Source organism: Nerophis lumbriciformis, linkage group LG33 (assembly GCF_033978685.3).
Source record: "Nerophis lumbriciformis linkage group LG33, RoL_Nlum_v2.1, whole genome shotgun sequence".
Classification (NCBI taxonomy): domain Eukaryota; kingdom Metazoa; phylum Chordata; class Actinopteri; order Syngnathiformes; family Syngnathidae; genus Nerophis; species Nerophis lumbriciformis.
Genome location: NC_084580.2, coordinates 2,545,405 through 2,559,834, shown reverse-complemented (window position 1 = coordinate 2,559,834; position 14,430 = coordinate 2,545,405). Strand labels below are relative to the sequence as shown.

Below are 14,430 nucleotides of genomic sequence, written 5' to 3'. Positions count from 1 at the left end.
TTTGTGTGAAAGAGTGTGAATGAGTGTAAATGGGGGAGGAAGGTTTTTTGGGTTGGTGCACTAATTGTAAGTGTATCTTGTGTTTTTTATGTTGATTTAATAAAAAAATAAAAAAATAAAAATAAATAAACGATACCGATAAAAAAAAAAAACCATACCGATAATTTCCGATATTACATTTTAACGCATATTATCGGACATCTCTAAGTATGTATATATTATTAATGTTGTAAATACAAATCTTTATATATCTAGAAAGGGTGGTCCTAAAGAGGAGGAGTCAAGAAGGTAACAAATACAAAAGTGTGTGTGTGTGTGTGTGTGTGTGTGTGTGTGTGTGTGTGTGTGTGTGTGTGTGCGCGTGTGCGTGTGTGTGTGTGTGTGTGTGTGTGTGTGTGCGTGTGTGTGTGTGTGTAAAGATAAAATGGAAGTGGGGTTTAGTCTACAGCGCTGTTGTGGTGCATATATAAGCTCCTTTCAATCCTAAAGACAAACACCCACACATACAGTACACACACTTGCTTATTCATACACATGTTGCACTCTCTCCACAATCCCTCAAACCAGGGGTGTCCAAAGTGCGGCCCACATGGACTATTTGTGGCTCGCGGTTCCCTTTTTTTTTATTGGCCCACAGCACATTGCAGAAAAATTAAATTAAACCAAAACAAACAAAAAGTAAGGCACACTGTAAAGAGAAGACGTCTATATACTGTACAGTAAATAAAAATGAATGAGTGCTTGCATAGCAGCCGGCCTATAATGATCATTTATCAGCATACTTGCCAACTCTCCCAAATTTTCCGGGAGACTCCCGAAATTCAGCGCCTCTCCCGAAAACCTCCCGGGACAAATATTCTCCCGAAAATCTCCCGATTTTCAGCCAGAGCTGGAGGCCACGCCCCCTCCAGCTCCATGCGGACCTGAGTGAGGACAGCCTTTTTTTATGACGGGAGGACAACAGGGTGACAAGAACTAAATCATCCAGACTAGAGATAAATTGTATTATTATGTTTATCTTACCTAAAAATAAATATATTTATTAATTTAAAAAAAACAACTAAATACATTTTTATTATATTTTGCTAAAAACATCAAAATTAATTGTATTTTTATTTGTATTTTTTCTGACTCCTTATTACATCCAGCCATAGAATTATACATTAAAATAAACATATTGGAAATAATTAATTTTAAATGATCATAATAATTCATTTAAAATGACCATATTTAATTATTAAAATAATTGCTTGTTTATCAACAACTTTAGCATTTTATTCATTACATTTTGAAGCTCTCAGAAGCCAAGTTATGTTATATTCCTTAAGATTTATTTATGCAAGTTTGAAGTATCAAGTATCTAAACACAGTTTTGTTTGCATATTTTCAGGATGTAGATATATATATATATATATATATATATATATATATATATATATATGTATATATATATATGTATATGTATATGTATGTATATATATATGTATGAAATACTTGACTTGGTGAATTCTAGCTGTCAATATACTCCTCCCCTCTTAACCACGCCCCCGCCCTCAACCACGCCCCCGTCCCACCCCCGACCACACCCCCCCACCTCCCGAAATCGGAGGTCTCAAGGTTGGCAAGTATGTTTATCAGTACTAGGCCCTCAGCCGGAAACGTTTGGACACCCCCGGATTAAACCGAAACACACGACGTTGAATGATCACAGTATCTGCAGGAAAAAATCAACAATCAAGTTGTGAGTGGGACTTCCTCCTGTGGTGTGGAGTGGTACTACATGCTCCATGCTGGAACGTGGCATCCTAATAGGGTGTGCCTGCTGCTAGAGCTTGCTTTTTTTCTTAAAAGAGCTACACTGCCCACATCTTATGCACACACACACAGACATACACACACACACACACACACACACACACACACACACACACACACACACACACACATCTGGAAGCAATTGCCTGCAAGCTCAATCGCCAATCGCCTCCCTTTACGCTCCTAAAGAAAAGGGCAGAGTCAACATGGCTTCCTTCACATGGTTTTAATTACTGGCTAAACTGAAGTAGCAGTATTCTATAGCATATGACCACAAAGTTTAAAAAAGCAAGTCATATTTATTTGCCGCTGTACACTTGTTCAATGGCTGCTGATCAGCATTATCTCAAAATTAGCATCAGAGCTCTTTTTTTTTTATTTGATAACTTGCAAACAACCTTCTAGCAGGTCTCTATGCATTTGTACAAGTAACCATGGCATGTGAGTGACAGGAAGACAAGCTCTGACTGGGTAAATCCCCTTTTGTTTTTACATCTGTTGGCTCAGGAAAACTCTTAAATTTGGGTCGATATTGCAGTTGTATATTAAGAATAGCTGGAGAATGCACTGTGTAGTCCCTCGCGATCGCGCCAAGTCAACAAATTCCCACAAATTATGTACGGCTTTGCAACTTTTACCAAAGCCCGTAACTTTTCACCAATTAGCGTCATATTCGCCTATGGAATTTGTCTCTGAGCAGCGCTCAAACGCGCACGTCAGCTGTTTAATTAAAACTTATGTTTGTTTCTTGTGTACAAGTAGCAGCAACAGCAACGTGTAACAATATATCAACTATTGCTCAAACGGCACATCCTTCCGCATAGCTCAGACCTATTTCTGGTTCCTGTCTACAGCGCTAAGCCTTCTTGGTAATGCAGTACTTTAACATTTAATTTCTAGGTTACATGTTTTTATACATTTATTTTAGCTTTATTTATCCAGGGTGAGGCAGTTAAGAACATATTCCCATTTGCAACGCTGAAAGAGGCAGAAATTACATGACCGAGATGTTGAAGTGTGATGATAATCTCTCATCGTCTCTCATTTACAAGCCAAAAATATTGTTATAGATTGCTCCCAACAGTTCACAAATGCTCTTAAAGTGCGGTGGTAAACTTTTTGGAGCATTAATGAATGCTTCAGATAGACAAACACTTTACAAGTGTAAAACATACACGAAGAATGTCTGCAACTTGTGGACGACAGAGCAGACAGCGGACAATAAAGAAGCCTTTAGTGGTGTTTCTTTCTGTATTTAGAATCAGAATCAGAATCAGAATAGTTTTATTGCCATTGTTTGAGAACGGGTTCACAAACTAGGAATTTTTCTTGGTGCAATCGTGCAACATGAAACATAAATTATAATTAATTATTACTGTAATTAGTTACAATTATTAAAAAAGTACATTAATTTGACAATAAACTCTAAGTATCGGAGTTGTTTATAAAAAGAGCGTGGCCAACTCGGTTTCAGACTATCTCTTAGTCAAAAAGGCGCCATGTTCTCTTCCAACTTTGAGGTGGCCACAGTTGGAACTATGCGTACACTGCACGTCCTCATTCGACATCTCTTTTAGTTGAAGAGTTGTCTGCCCTGTAAACATGCATATCCACACACAGTTGACATAATGTTTTTTGTTGTTGTTGTTGTTGTTGTTGTTGATGTTTTATTGATATTCATGACTACAAACATACAAGCAAATCGACAGTGTACATGGCAAAAATCAAGTACAAAAATATATTAAAAAAATGAATATATATATATATATAGTACAGGCCAGAAGTTTGGACACACCTTCTCATTCAATGCGTTTTTTTCTTTTCATGACTGTTTACATAGTAGATTGTCACTGAAGGCATCAAAACTATGACACCTGTGAAGTGAAAACCATTTCAGGTGACTACCTCTTGAAGCTCATCGAGAGAATGCCAAGAGTGTGCAAAGCAGTAATCAGAGCAAAGGGTGGCTATTTTGAAGGAACTAGAATATAAAACATGTTTTCAGTTATTTCACCTTTTTTTTGTTAAGTACATAACTCCACATGTGTTTATTCATAGTTTTGATGCCTTCAGTGACAATCTACAATGTAAATAGTCATGAAAATAAAGAAAACACATTGAATTACAAGGTGTGTCCAAACTTTTGGCCTGTACTGTATATATATATATATATATATATATATATATATATATATATATATTTACAGTCGCAATCAAAAGTTTACATACACTTGTAAAGAACATAATGTCATGGCTGTCTTGAGTTTCCAATAATTTCTACAACTCTTATTTTTTTGTGATAGAGTGATTGGAGCACATACTTGTTGGTCACGAAAAACATTCATGAAGTTTGGTTCTTTTTTGAATTTATTATGGGTCTACTGAAAATGTGACCAAATCTACTGGGTCAAAAGTATACATACAGCAATGTTAATATTTGGTTACATGTCCCTTGGCAAGTTTCACTGCAATAAGGCGCTTTTGGTAGCCATCCACAAGCTTCTGGTTGAATTTTTGACAACTCCTCTTGACAAAGTTGGTGCAGTTCAGCTAAAATTGTTGGTTTTCTGACATGTTGTCTTGACTTGTTTCTTCAGCATTGTCCACATGTTTAAGTCAGGACTTTGGGTAGGCCATTCTAAAACCTAAATTCTAGCCTGATTTAGCCGTTCCTTTGCCACTTTTGACGTGTGTTTGGGGTCATTGTCCTGTTGGAACACCCAACTGTGCCCAAGACCGAACCTCCGGGCTGATGATTTTAGGTTGTCCTGAAGAATTTGTAGATAATCCTCCTTTTTCATTTTCCCATTTTAAGCACAAGTTCCATTAGCAGCAAAACAGGCCCAGAGCATAATGGGACAATGAAAAAGGAGGATTACCTCCAAATTCTTCAGGACAATCTAAAATCATCAGCCCGGAGGTTGGGTCTTGGGTGCAGTTGGGTGTTCCAACAGGACAATGACACCAAACACACGTCAAAAGTGGTAAAGGAATGGCTAAATCAGGCTAGAATTAAGGTTTTAGAATGGCCTTCCCAAAGTCCTGACTTAAATGTGTGGACAATGCTGAAGAAACAAGTCCATGTCAGAAAACCAACAAATTTAGCTGAACTGCACCAATTTTGTCAAGAGGAGTGGTCAAAAATTCAACCAGAAGCTTGTGGATGGCTACCAAAAGCGCCTTATTGCAGTGAAACTTGCCAAGGGACATGTAACCAAATATTAACATTGCTGTATGTACACTTTTGACCCAGCATATTTGGTGACATTTTCAGTAGACCCATAATAAATTCATAAAAGAACCAAACTTCATGAATGTTTTTTGTGACCAACAAGTATAATAACAACAATAATAATAATAATAATAATAATAATAGATTTTATTTGTAAAAAGCACTTTACATTGAGTAAACAACCTCAAAGTGCTACAGTGTATTTTTTTTTAAATAAAAAGATAAGAAAAAATAAATACAAATAAAAACTAGAACAGCCAAATAGCTAAAACTAGTATGCATATATCTAAAAAAGGCTTTTTAAAAAGAAGGGTTTTTAAGCCTTTTTTAAAAGCATCCACAGTCTGTGGTGCCCTCAGGTGGTCAAGGAGAGTGTTCCACAGACTGGGAGCGGCAGAGCAGAAAGCCCGGTCTCCCATTGTTCGTAGCTTTGTCCTCGGAGGTTGGAGGAGGTTAGGCTGTCCGGAGCGGAAGTGTTTCGGGTGTAGGATTTGGGGGTGAGTAGTTCTTTGAGGTAGAGGGGGGCATTTCCATGGAGGCACTGGTATGAATATAAAAAAATAAGAGTTGAAGAAATTATTGGAAACTCAAGACAGCTATGACATTATGTTCTTTACAAGTGTATGTAAACTTTTGACCACGACTGTATATAGTCTTTCTGCGGGGTTTTTCTACACAGAACGACCTGTCGGCAATGTGTTAAACAGCCTGCTGGTCACTAAACACTGTATGCATATACACAGCGGAGTGCATCAAATACGGCCACAACAAAATAAAAGCATGTTTTATTGTACATTTATGAGCTGGAGTATGTTTAAAACTATATTTAGACTTATTATTCTATCAGGAAAACTAACGTCAGAACGACCGTGACGCATGCTTCCAGGCACAGTCGCACACGTCGTTAGTAGAAAACATTGGCTTCTGTTGTTTAGTGAATTATTAAGTGAATTATATTTATATAGCGCTTTTCTCTAGTGACTCAAAGCGCTCACATTGTGCCAATAAGAGTCACGATGAATACCGGCACCGATAAGGAATATTGATATTGGTATTGCAGGCCTCCAATTTTAACATTTTAAGGTCAAGGCAAGTATTGCCTTAAAGTAGGGCTCATATTTTAGGACACCAAGGCAAGATGGAAGGGCACCAAGGCAAACATTATTTTGAGACAGGGGCTGCATATAAACATAATATATTTATAAAAACTGTTTTTTTTTAATTCATTAATAATATCAACTTCAACAGCTTTTTGACATTACATGATGCCTTCATCTCTATTTTTACATTTTGATAGAGGGAGGCATTTAAAAAAAAAAAAAAAAAAGTTATGTACATGTAGATGCTGTATCAGGACAGATCTATTAAGAGTTTGAGCAGAAATATGTCATGTAGGAATTAACTATACACTAACACATTAACAAAATGCTGTGTCACATGAATGTTTTTTGAAGTACCGTATTTTTCGGAGTATAAATCGCACCAGAGTATAAGTCGCACATGCCGAAAATGCATAATAAAGAAGGAAAAAAATATATATAAGTCGCACTGGAGTATAAGTCGCATTTTTTGGTGAAATTTATTTGATAAAAGCCAACACCAAGAATAGACATTTGAAAGGCAATTTAAAATAAATAAAGAATAGTGAACAACAGGCTGAATAAGTGTACGTTATATGAGGCATAAATAACCAACTGAGAACGTGCCTGGTATGTTAACGTAACATATTATGGTAAGAGTCATTCAAATAACTATAACATATAGAACATGCTATACGTTTACCAAACAATCTGTCACTCCTAATCGCGAAATCCCATGAAATCTTATACGTCTAGTCTCTTACGTGAATGAGCTAAATAATATTATTTGATATTTTACGCTAATGTGTTAATAATTCCACACATAAGTCGCTCCTGAGTATAAGTCGCACCCCCGGCCAAACTATGAAAAAAACTGCGACTTATAGTCCGAAAAATACGGTAATACATTTGTGACATGAAAAAAACAAGTAATGTTAAAAAACATGGAATTTACTTTTTGATATCAATATAAAACTCAAAGCAGTTTGGCTAATGAAAATAAAGTCTAATAAAAAATAATATTTGTTCTCCAACAAAGCCTCCTTGTGGTTCAGTGTAACAGTTTGGCCAACAAAAATAAAGAGTGACACCTCTCGCATCCCAGTAAACAAACTAAAGACTTTATAAACAAATTGGCCATATTCCACTAATTATGTGTACTTTTAAGTCTGCTGTATAAAATGTGTAAAACATCAATAACGTATTTTTTTCCGTTTTTTTTTTTTTTTTTTAATCCAAATTTAAGAAACATTGATACAATTTGATTCAATGTTATTGAAGGAAAATAAGCCTTTAATTTAGACATTTTACACAGCAACAATCACACAAAAAACCTGCTAATTCCTGGAGGGAATGTGACTGTGGTCTTTTTTTTTATAGGGTTGGTATTTTTTATCTTAACTGAAATCCTACTGTTCAGTTGCTGTCTTATATTTAAGACGACTTTGTGGTGGATTGTGATGTTGTTCTTTCTGCACGTCCGTACTTGCTGCATGGGGAGATGTTTGTGTTTGTTGTCGTCCAAAAGGGCCTCTCTCTCTCTCTCTCTCTGCTCAGACAGGTTCTCTCACTTTTCAGCACAGCAGCTCAGCCTGGGGAAGGTTTGGATTTCTCAGCTGGCTGCTGGTGACACGGGGTGGGGGCAGGAAGGCAGATGTGAAATGAATGAAGTTCTTTTAGGACCTTTCTCCCCACTTCATCCCTCCCCTGTTTCCTCCCACAAATTGGCACCTCTGGCCACGCTTGTCTCGCTTTCTGTTTTCCCCGCATGTGGATTCCTGCGTACCTGTCTTGACAAGGACAGACGCAGCCCTTTAGGGCACAGCAAAAGGACTCAAACAGGAGGATATTTTGTTTTTGTTGTTGTGTTTGCCCTGTCGCTGGAATATTATTGAAGTTTGGGAGAGGTGTCGACACGTTGGCCTTGCTGCTTTGGTGTAGTTTTAGGATGGATGCCATCATGCTGCAGGAGAAACTGGTTGAACGTCTCCTGTGCCCGCGAGTGAGAACGGCTAGACAGAAGGTAAAAAAAAAAATTATCATGGAAAACTTACAGTAGGTTGCTTATGTCAGTGTTTTTCAACCACTGTGCCGTAAAATACAGTCTGGTGTGCCATGGGAGATTATGTAATTTCACCTAATTGGGTTAAAAATATTTTTTTTGCCAACCAGTAATTATAGTCCGCAAATAATGTGCCGTTGTTGAGTGTCTGTGCTGTCTAGAGCTCGGCAGAAAAACTGTGTAATACTCTTCCATATCAGTATGTGGCAGCTGGTAGCTACCGTATTTTTCGGACTATAAGTCGCAGTTTTTTTCATAGTTTGGCCGGTGGTGCGACTTATACTCAGGAGCAGTGTTGGGTTAGTTACTGAAAACCAGTAACTAGTTACAGTTACTAGTTACTTTATTTCAAAAGTAACTCAGTTACTAACTCAGTTACTTACACCAAAAAGTAATGCGTTACTGTGAAAAGTAACTATTTAGTTACTTCTTTTTTTCTTCTTTTTTTTTTAAAGCTCCCATTAATGCCCTTTTTGCCTTCATTTCAGTACTGTTATTGCACTGGAGAATAATACAATCTGTTGATCAACTTGACATACATTTTTATTTTCCTTTTAACATAATTAATGAAAAACAGTGCAACATAAAAAGGCATTCCTCCTTTCTTTAAACTTGGACCAATGACCATGAATAAAAAACAAGTTAAAGTGCAACATAAGAAGGCACATCATCTTCCTTGAAACATAAAGCCTGACATCTGGAGTGATGCTGCTGTCTTCCACACTTGGAGCCATGGATTGTAGAATCCTTGTTTTCAGTGGCAGGATCATTGACACAGATGGTGAAGTTTCAGTGCTCAGTAGAGATGGAACACTTTTGAGGGGTTTAAGCACCTGGAGGACCTCACCTGCCACTCTCACATCATCATCAGACAGGGTGACATTTGTCTTCAGGGTGTTGTGGGTCAATGCAGAGTATATAGCTTCCTGCTGCTCCAACATATCATAAGTGGAGTTCCACCTCGTTGGGACATCATGTATGAGCAGGCAGCTTTAGCATTTCTTGCTTTGTCTTAAGCACATGAGCAGCTGTTGTGCTTGGGTGGAAGTAAGAAACCTTCCTGATCCTCCCAAAGAGGCGCTCCATCCTATTGACTGAGATTCCCTTCTGTGATGCCAAATTCACTACATGTGCAAAGCACCTATCTGTGGTCCCAGTCCTGCCTCATTCTCTGTAATTATTTGATTTTTGGCATTATCACGTGTGACTGGGATATCTTTATCTTCCAGTCCTCCACTGCTTGTGTCAGTACCTGCGCAAGGTGACTCTCGTAGAGGGGGGGGGGTGTCTTCTCATCTCCCAGTCTGCTGTGATGAAGTGAGCGCTTATAGTTCCGCTGGACGCCCACCCGTCTGTCATGAGCGCAACAGCTGATGCTCGGGATAGTTCATCCACAACTTTTTTCTTCTCCTGCTCATAAAGATCTGGCACAATCTTATTGCTGAAGTGGGTGCTGACGGGATGTCGTAACGTGGTTCAAGCACGTTCAGCATGTGTTTAAAACCCTCGTTTTGCACAACCGAGTCTGCACTTATAAACACACCGATTCAATGGCGGGGGCGTTCAAGCTCCTCCGTTACTCCGCTCGCCATGACCACGCTGTGTGTGGACTGAACGTGCCAACAACTTTTTTTTTTGTTTCATATATCAAACCGCGGATCAATTGTGTGCCTCATCCCCTCCACACACCCACACACACACACACACACATAGACCGCGCCTCTTTTCTTCTCTCCGGCTTGTGACAGAGGAAGATTCAGAAGAACGACACCGCAGCGCTTCTGTTTCTAGCCGATACTACATCAAAAGTAACGTAAAATAACGCAGTAACGCATCATGTAGTAACGGTAACTAAATTACTGAATAAAAAAAAATAACGCGTTAGATTACTAGTTACCGCCGAAACTAACGGCGTTACAGTAACGCGTTACTTTGTAACGCGTTAGTCCCAACACTGCTCAGGAGCGACTTATGTGTGAAATTATCAACACATTACCGTAAAATATAAAATAATATTATTTAGCTCATTCACGTAAGAGACTAGACGTATAAGATTTCATGGGGTTTAGCGATTAGGAGTGACAGATTGTTTGGTAAACGTATAGCATGTTCTATATGTTTTAGTCATTTGAATGACTCTTACCATAATATGTTACGTTAACATACCAGGCACGTTCTCAGTTAGTTATTTATGCGTCATATAACGTACACTTATTCAGCCTGTTGTTCACTATTCTTTATTTATTTTAAATTGCCTTTCAAATGTCTATTCTTGGTGTTGGGTTTTATCAAATACATTTCCCCCAAAAATGCGACTTATACTCCAGTGCGACTTATATATGTTTTTTTCCTTCTTTATTATGCATTTTCGGCCGGTGCGACTTATATTCCGGTGTGACTTATACTCCGAAAAATACGGTAATTGCTTTGTAGATGTCGGGAACATGGTTTGTCATGATCACAATATGCAGGCGACAGCGGGAGGCAGCGTGCAGGTAAAAAGGTATCTAACGCTTAAACCAAAAATAAACAAAAGGCTAGTGCTAAGCATTAAAGCTTAGGGATGGCTATGCAAAACAAAACTAAAACTGAACTGGCTGCAAAGTAAACAAAAACAGATTGCTGAACGACAGCAAAGACTTACAGCGTGTGGAGCAGACGGCGTCCACAAAGTACATCCGAACATGCCACGACAATCAACAATGTCCCTGCAAAGAAGGATGGCATCCCCCGAACTTAAATAGTCTTGATTGCAAAGCAGATGCGGGGGAATAGCGTTCAAGAAAGACATGAAACTGCTACAGGAAAATACCAACAAAACAGGGAAAGCCACCAAAATAGGAGCGCAAGACAAGAACTAAAACACTACACACAGGAAAACACCAAAAAACTCCAAGTAAGTTACGACGTGATGTGACAGGTCGTGACAGTACACCTACTTTGAGACAAGAGTTATAGTGATGCATGGTTGGTTATGCTTTAAATTCCTATCCAACAATTGCGGCAACTACGACTTTTTATTGTCAATATCCGCTGCTGAGTTGAATTTTTTAATGTTTTCTCTTGATGGTGTGCCTCTGGATTTTTTCAATGAAAAAATGTGCCTTGGCTCAGAAAAGGTTGAAAAACACTGGCCTATGTGTCGCTGTTTTGTCTAATCAGCACCAATGCAGTAAGGAGGAGATGAAGTTGTACAAGTAATTTTCCGCCTTTGAAATCGTGACCACCTGTGTGTAAGGGTGTTCCACAGGGTCACTTACTAATACCGCTCTGTTGTGTTGAACGCAAATTGTGACTATTTGACTATTACCGTATTTTCCGCACTATAAGGCGCCCCGGGTTATAAGGCGCACCTTCAATGAATGGCCTATTTTAAAACTTTGTTCATATATAAGGCGCACCGCATTATAAGGCGCATAGAATAGACGCTACAGTAGAGGCTGGGGTTACGTTATGTATCCCGTAGTTGCGAGACCTGTTGTGGCTCAATATTGGTCCATATATAAGGCGCACCGGATTATAAGGCGCATTGTCAGCTTTTGAGAAAATTTGAGGTTTTTAGGTGCGCCTTATAGTGCGGAAAATACGGTACTGTATTGACGACCTCTCCTTTTAAAAACACGCTTCTGGAAAAATTATTTCCAAGATAAAACAAAAAACATCCATCCTTCCATTTTCTACCGCTTATTCCCTTTGGGGTCGCGGGGGGCGCTGGAGCCTATCTCAGCTACAATCGGACAAACAAAAAACATTTCTAACAATATTTCTAGGATATAAGCCAACTTTTTTCTTGGGAAATCATATATTTATGTCGATACATTTGTTTTATGCCACAAGACATTGGCACTGACTTCATCACATGTCTCATTAGTGTTGTCCCGATACCAATATTTTGATACCGGTACCAAAATTATATTTCTATACTTCTCTGTACTTTTCGATACTTTTCTAAATAAAGGATACCACAAAAAATTGCATTATTGTCTTTATTTTAACAAAAAATCTTACCGTACATAAAAATATGTTTCTTATTGCAAGTTTTTCCTTAAATTAAAATAGTGAACATACAAGACAACTTGTCTTTTAGTAGTAAGTAAGCAAACAAAGACTCCTTATTTAGTCTGCTGACGTATGCAGTAACATATTGTGTATCATTCTATTATTTTGTCAAAATTATTAAGGACAAGTGGTAGAAAATTAATTTTTAATCTACTTGTTCATTTACTGTTAATATCTGCTTACTTTCTCTTTTAACATGTTCTGTCTACACTTCTGTTAAAATGTAATCATCACTTATTTTTCTGTTGTTTGATACTTTATATTAGGTTTGGATGATACCACAAATTTGGGTATCAATCCGATACCAAGTCGTTACAGGATTGGTCGTATTCAAAGTCCTCATGCGTCCAGGGACATATTTCCTGAGTTTATAAACAAATAATATACTTTTTTTTTAAACAAAAGAAGATGTTGTGACGCCAAAAAATATCGACGTAATCATAGTAGTATCGACTAGATACGCTCCTGTACTTGGTATCATTACAGTGGATGTCACCAATGGCGTTTGTTTACATTGTGACACCGGTGAGCTACGGTGTGTAGTGAAGCATGTTTAGCTATTCCTCGTCCTGCAGGGATGATACTTGTAAGAAACATACTTTATTTGTTGCCATGGAGACGAGGATTAGTGATTTCGAAGTAGCTAAAACAATACCGACTGCAGCTGGACTTTAGCCGCTAGCTAGCTAACCATGTCTTAAAGCACCTCTTCCTGAGGGCGTTTCAGTGTTATAACTTCACCTTTATCTTTAGTTTTTAAGCCAAAATGTGTCCGTTCTCCCTTTTCTGTCTACACACAGTGTCTGCTTGTAAGTATTCCGTGATTGTGCGCTGCCGAACATGCTCCTCTGCTCGTAAACCAGCAATGACACAACGTGACGACGACAGGGGCGCGGGGGCGGGGTGGGGGACCGGTATCTTTCAGAGGCTGTATAGTACTGAATATGATTCATTAGTATCGCGGTACTATACTAATACCAGTATACCGTACAACCCTATGTCTCATTATCTATAATTTCAGTAATCTCTAATTGTCTCGCATTTACCTGCAAGATTATTGCTGGTAAATGCTCTTAACAGTTCACAAATGCTCTTAAAGTGCGGGGGTGAATGTGTTGGAATTATGGCTGACAAAGTTCACGCGATAGTAGCGCGTTAACTATAAGTTCCCTTAACGGCGCTATTTTTTTTAACTCATGATTAACGATCATCCTGACTCCTTTTTGACCCTCGGTCCATTCCGTAGGCATGGGCAAACATAATGTCATTCTTCTGTTGAGGCACAAGCTCAAAAATAGCTAGCAGAAGTGCAAAAAGAAAAGGGTCCATAATGAAAATCTCCCATCCAAAGCCAAGGCAAGTCGTTCTCCCGACAAGACAAGACTATTTTATCTTGTAGAGAGGAGGCGCTTCACGTCCGTGTTTACATTACAGTTGAGTGCATTGATAACATAAAATGTAGATTCTTGCACTAACTGCTTTAGTAAGATGAAATAAAAGCTCATCGGTAAAAAACACGGGAGCGATAAAGTCAAGAGTCACTTTTTAATAGGAGACTTTCGTCAAGACATCTTATCTTATACCAATCACATATTTCCGGCGTCACAATAATAGCGCAATGCGTCGCATCCGGTCTTACTATCATAACAAAATGAAAAATGATCTTCCATTACGATCGTACTTTGTCAAGGATGTTTTTTGTAATGCAATCTGATATTTCTAACTAAATAAATATTTTGTGGCAGATTGAAATAAAGTGTACATTCTTATATAACATGTTCTGATTGATAGTCTGCAATTACAGAATATTTAGCACACTAAATATTACATTTTAATAATAAATAGAGAAGGTCATGCAAAGATATAAATACCATTAACTTGTACAAAGTGTAATGTACAGAATATCAGACACATTTATTCCGGTAGAAATATCACAGATTACACTACCAAACATCTTTGACAATCAAAACATGATGTTAACAATTCACATTTTATGTTAATAATGTGAGACTGATATCTAAATATGTGAGTGTAGCTTCTCTCCCCGCTGAATGCAAGTGCTCCTACAGCAGGAATACAAATTCTGTACTCTAACAAAATACAAAATCCGGAGGTATTTTATTTTTTATTTTTTATTAAAAGTGTGTTTATGTTCTTTTTGTGTTGAGCTGTTTGAAAAAGCA

The 14,430-nt window shown here is 38.0% G+C and overlaps 1 protein-coding gene across 2 annotated transcripts in view; it reads left to right on the top strand.

The window, feature by feature from the left end:
• The window catches only part of septin5a (septin 5a), a 67,860-nt gene that overhangs the window by 23,781 nt on the left and 29,649 nt on the right, over window positions 1–14,430 (top strand). The window contains exon 1 of one of the 2 annotated variants that reach the window (XM_061928906.2): window positions 7,578–8,149. The exons of the other annotated variant lie outside the window; for it this stretch is intronic. Within the exon in view, the coding sequence (XP_061784890.1) occupies window positions 8,075–8,149 (75 nt within the window). The 5' untranslated portion in view covers window positions 7,578–8,074. Of the gene's footprint in view, window positions 1–7,577; window positions 8,150–14,430 lie in introns of those variants that run through there. 2 annotated transcript variants of the gene reach the window in all.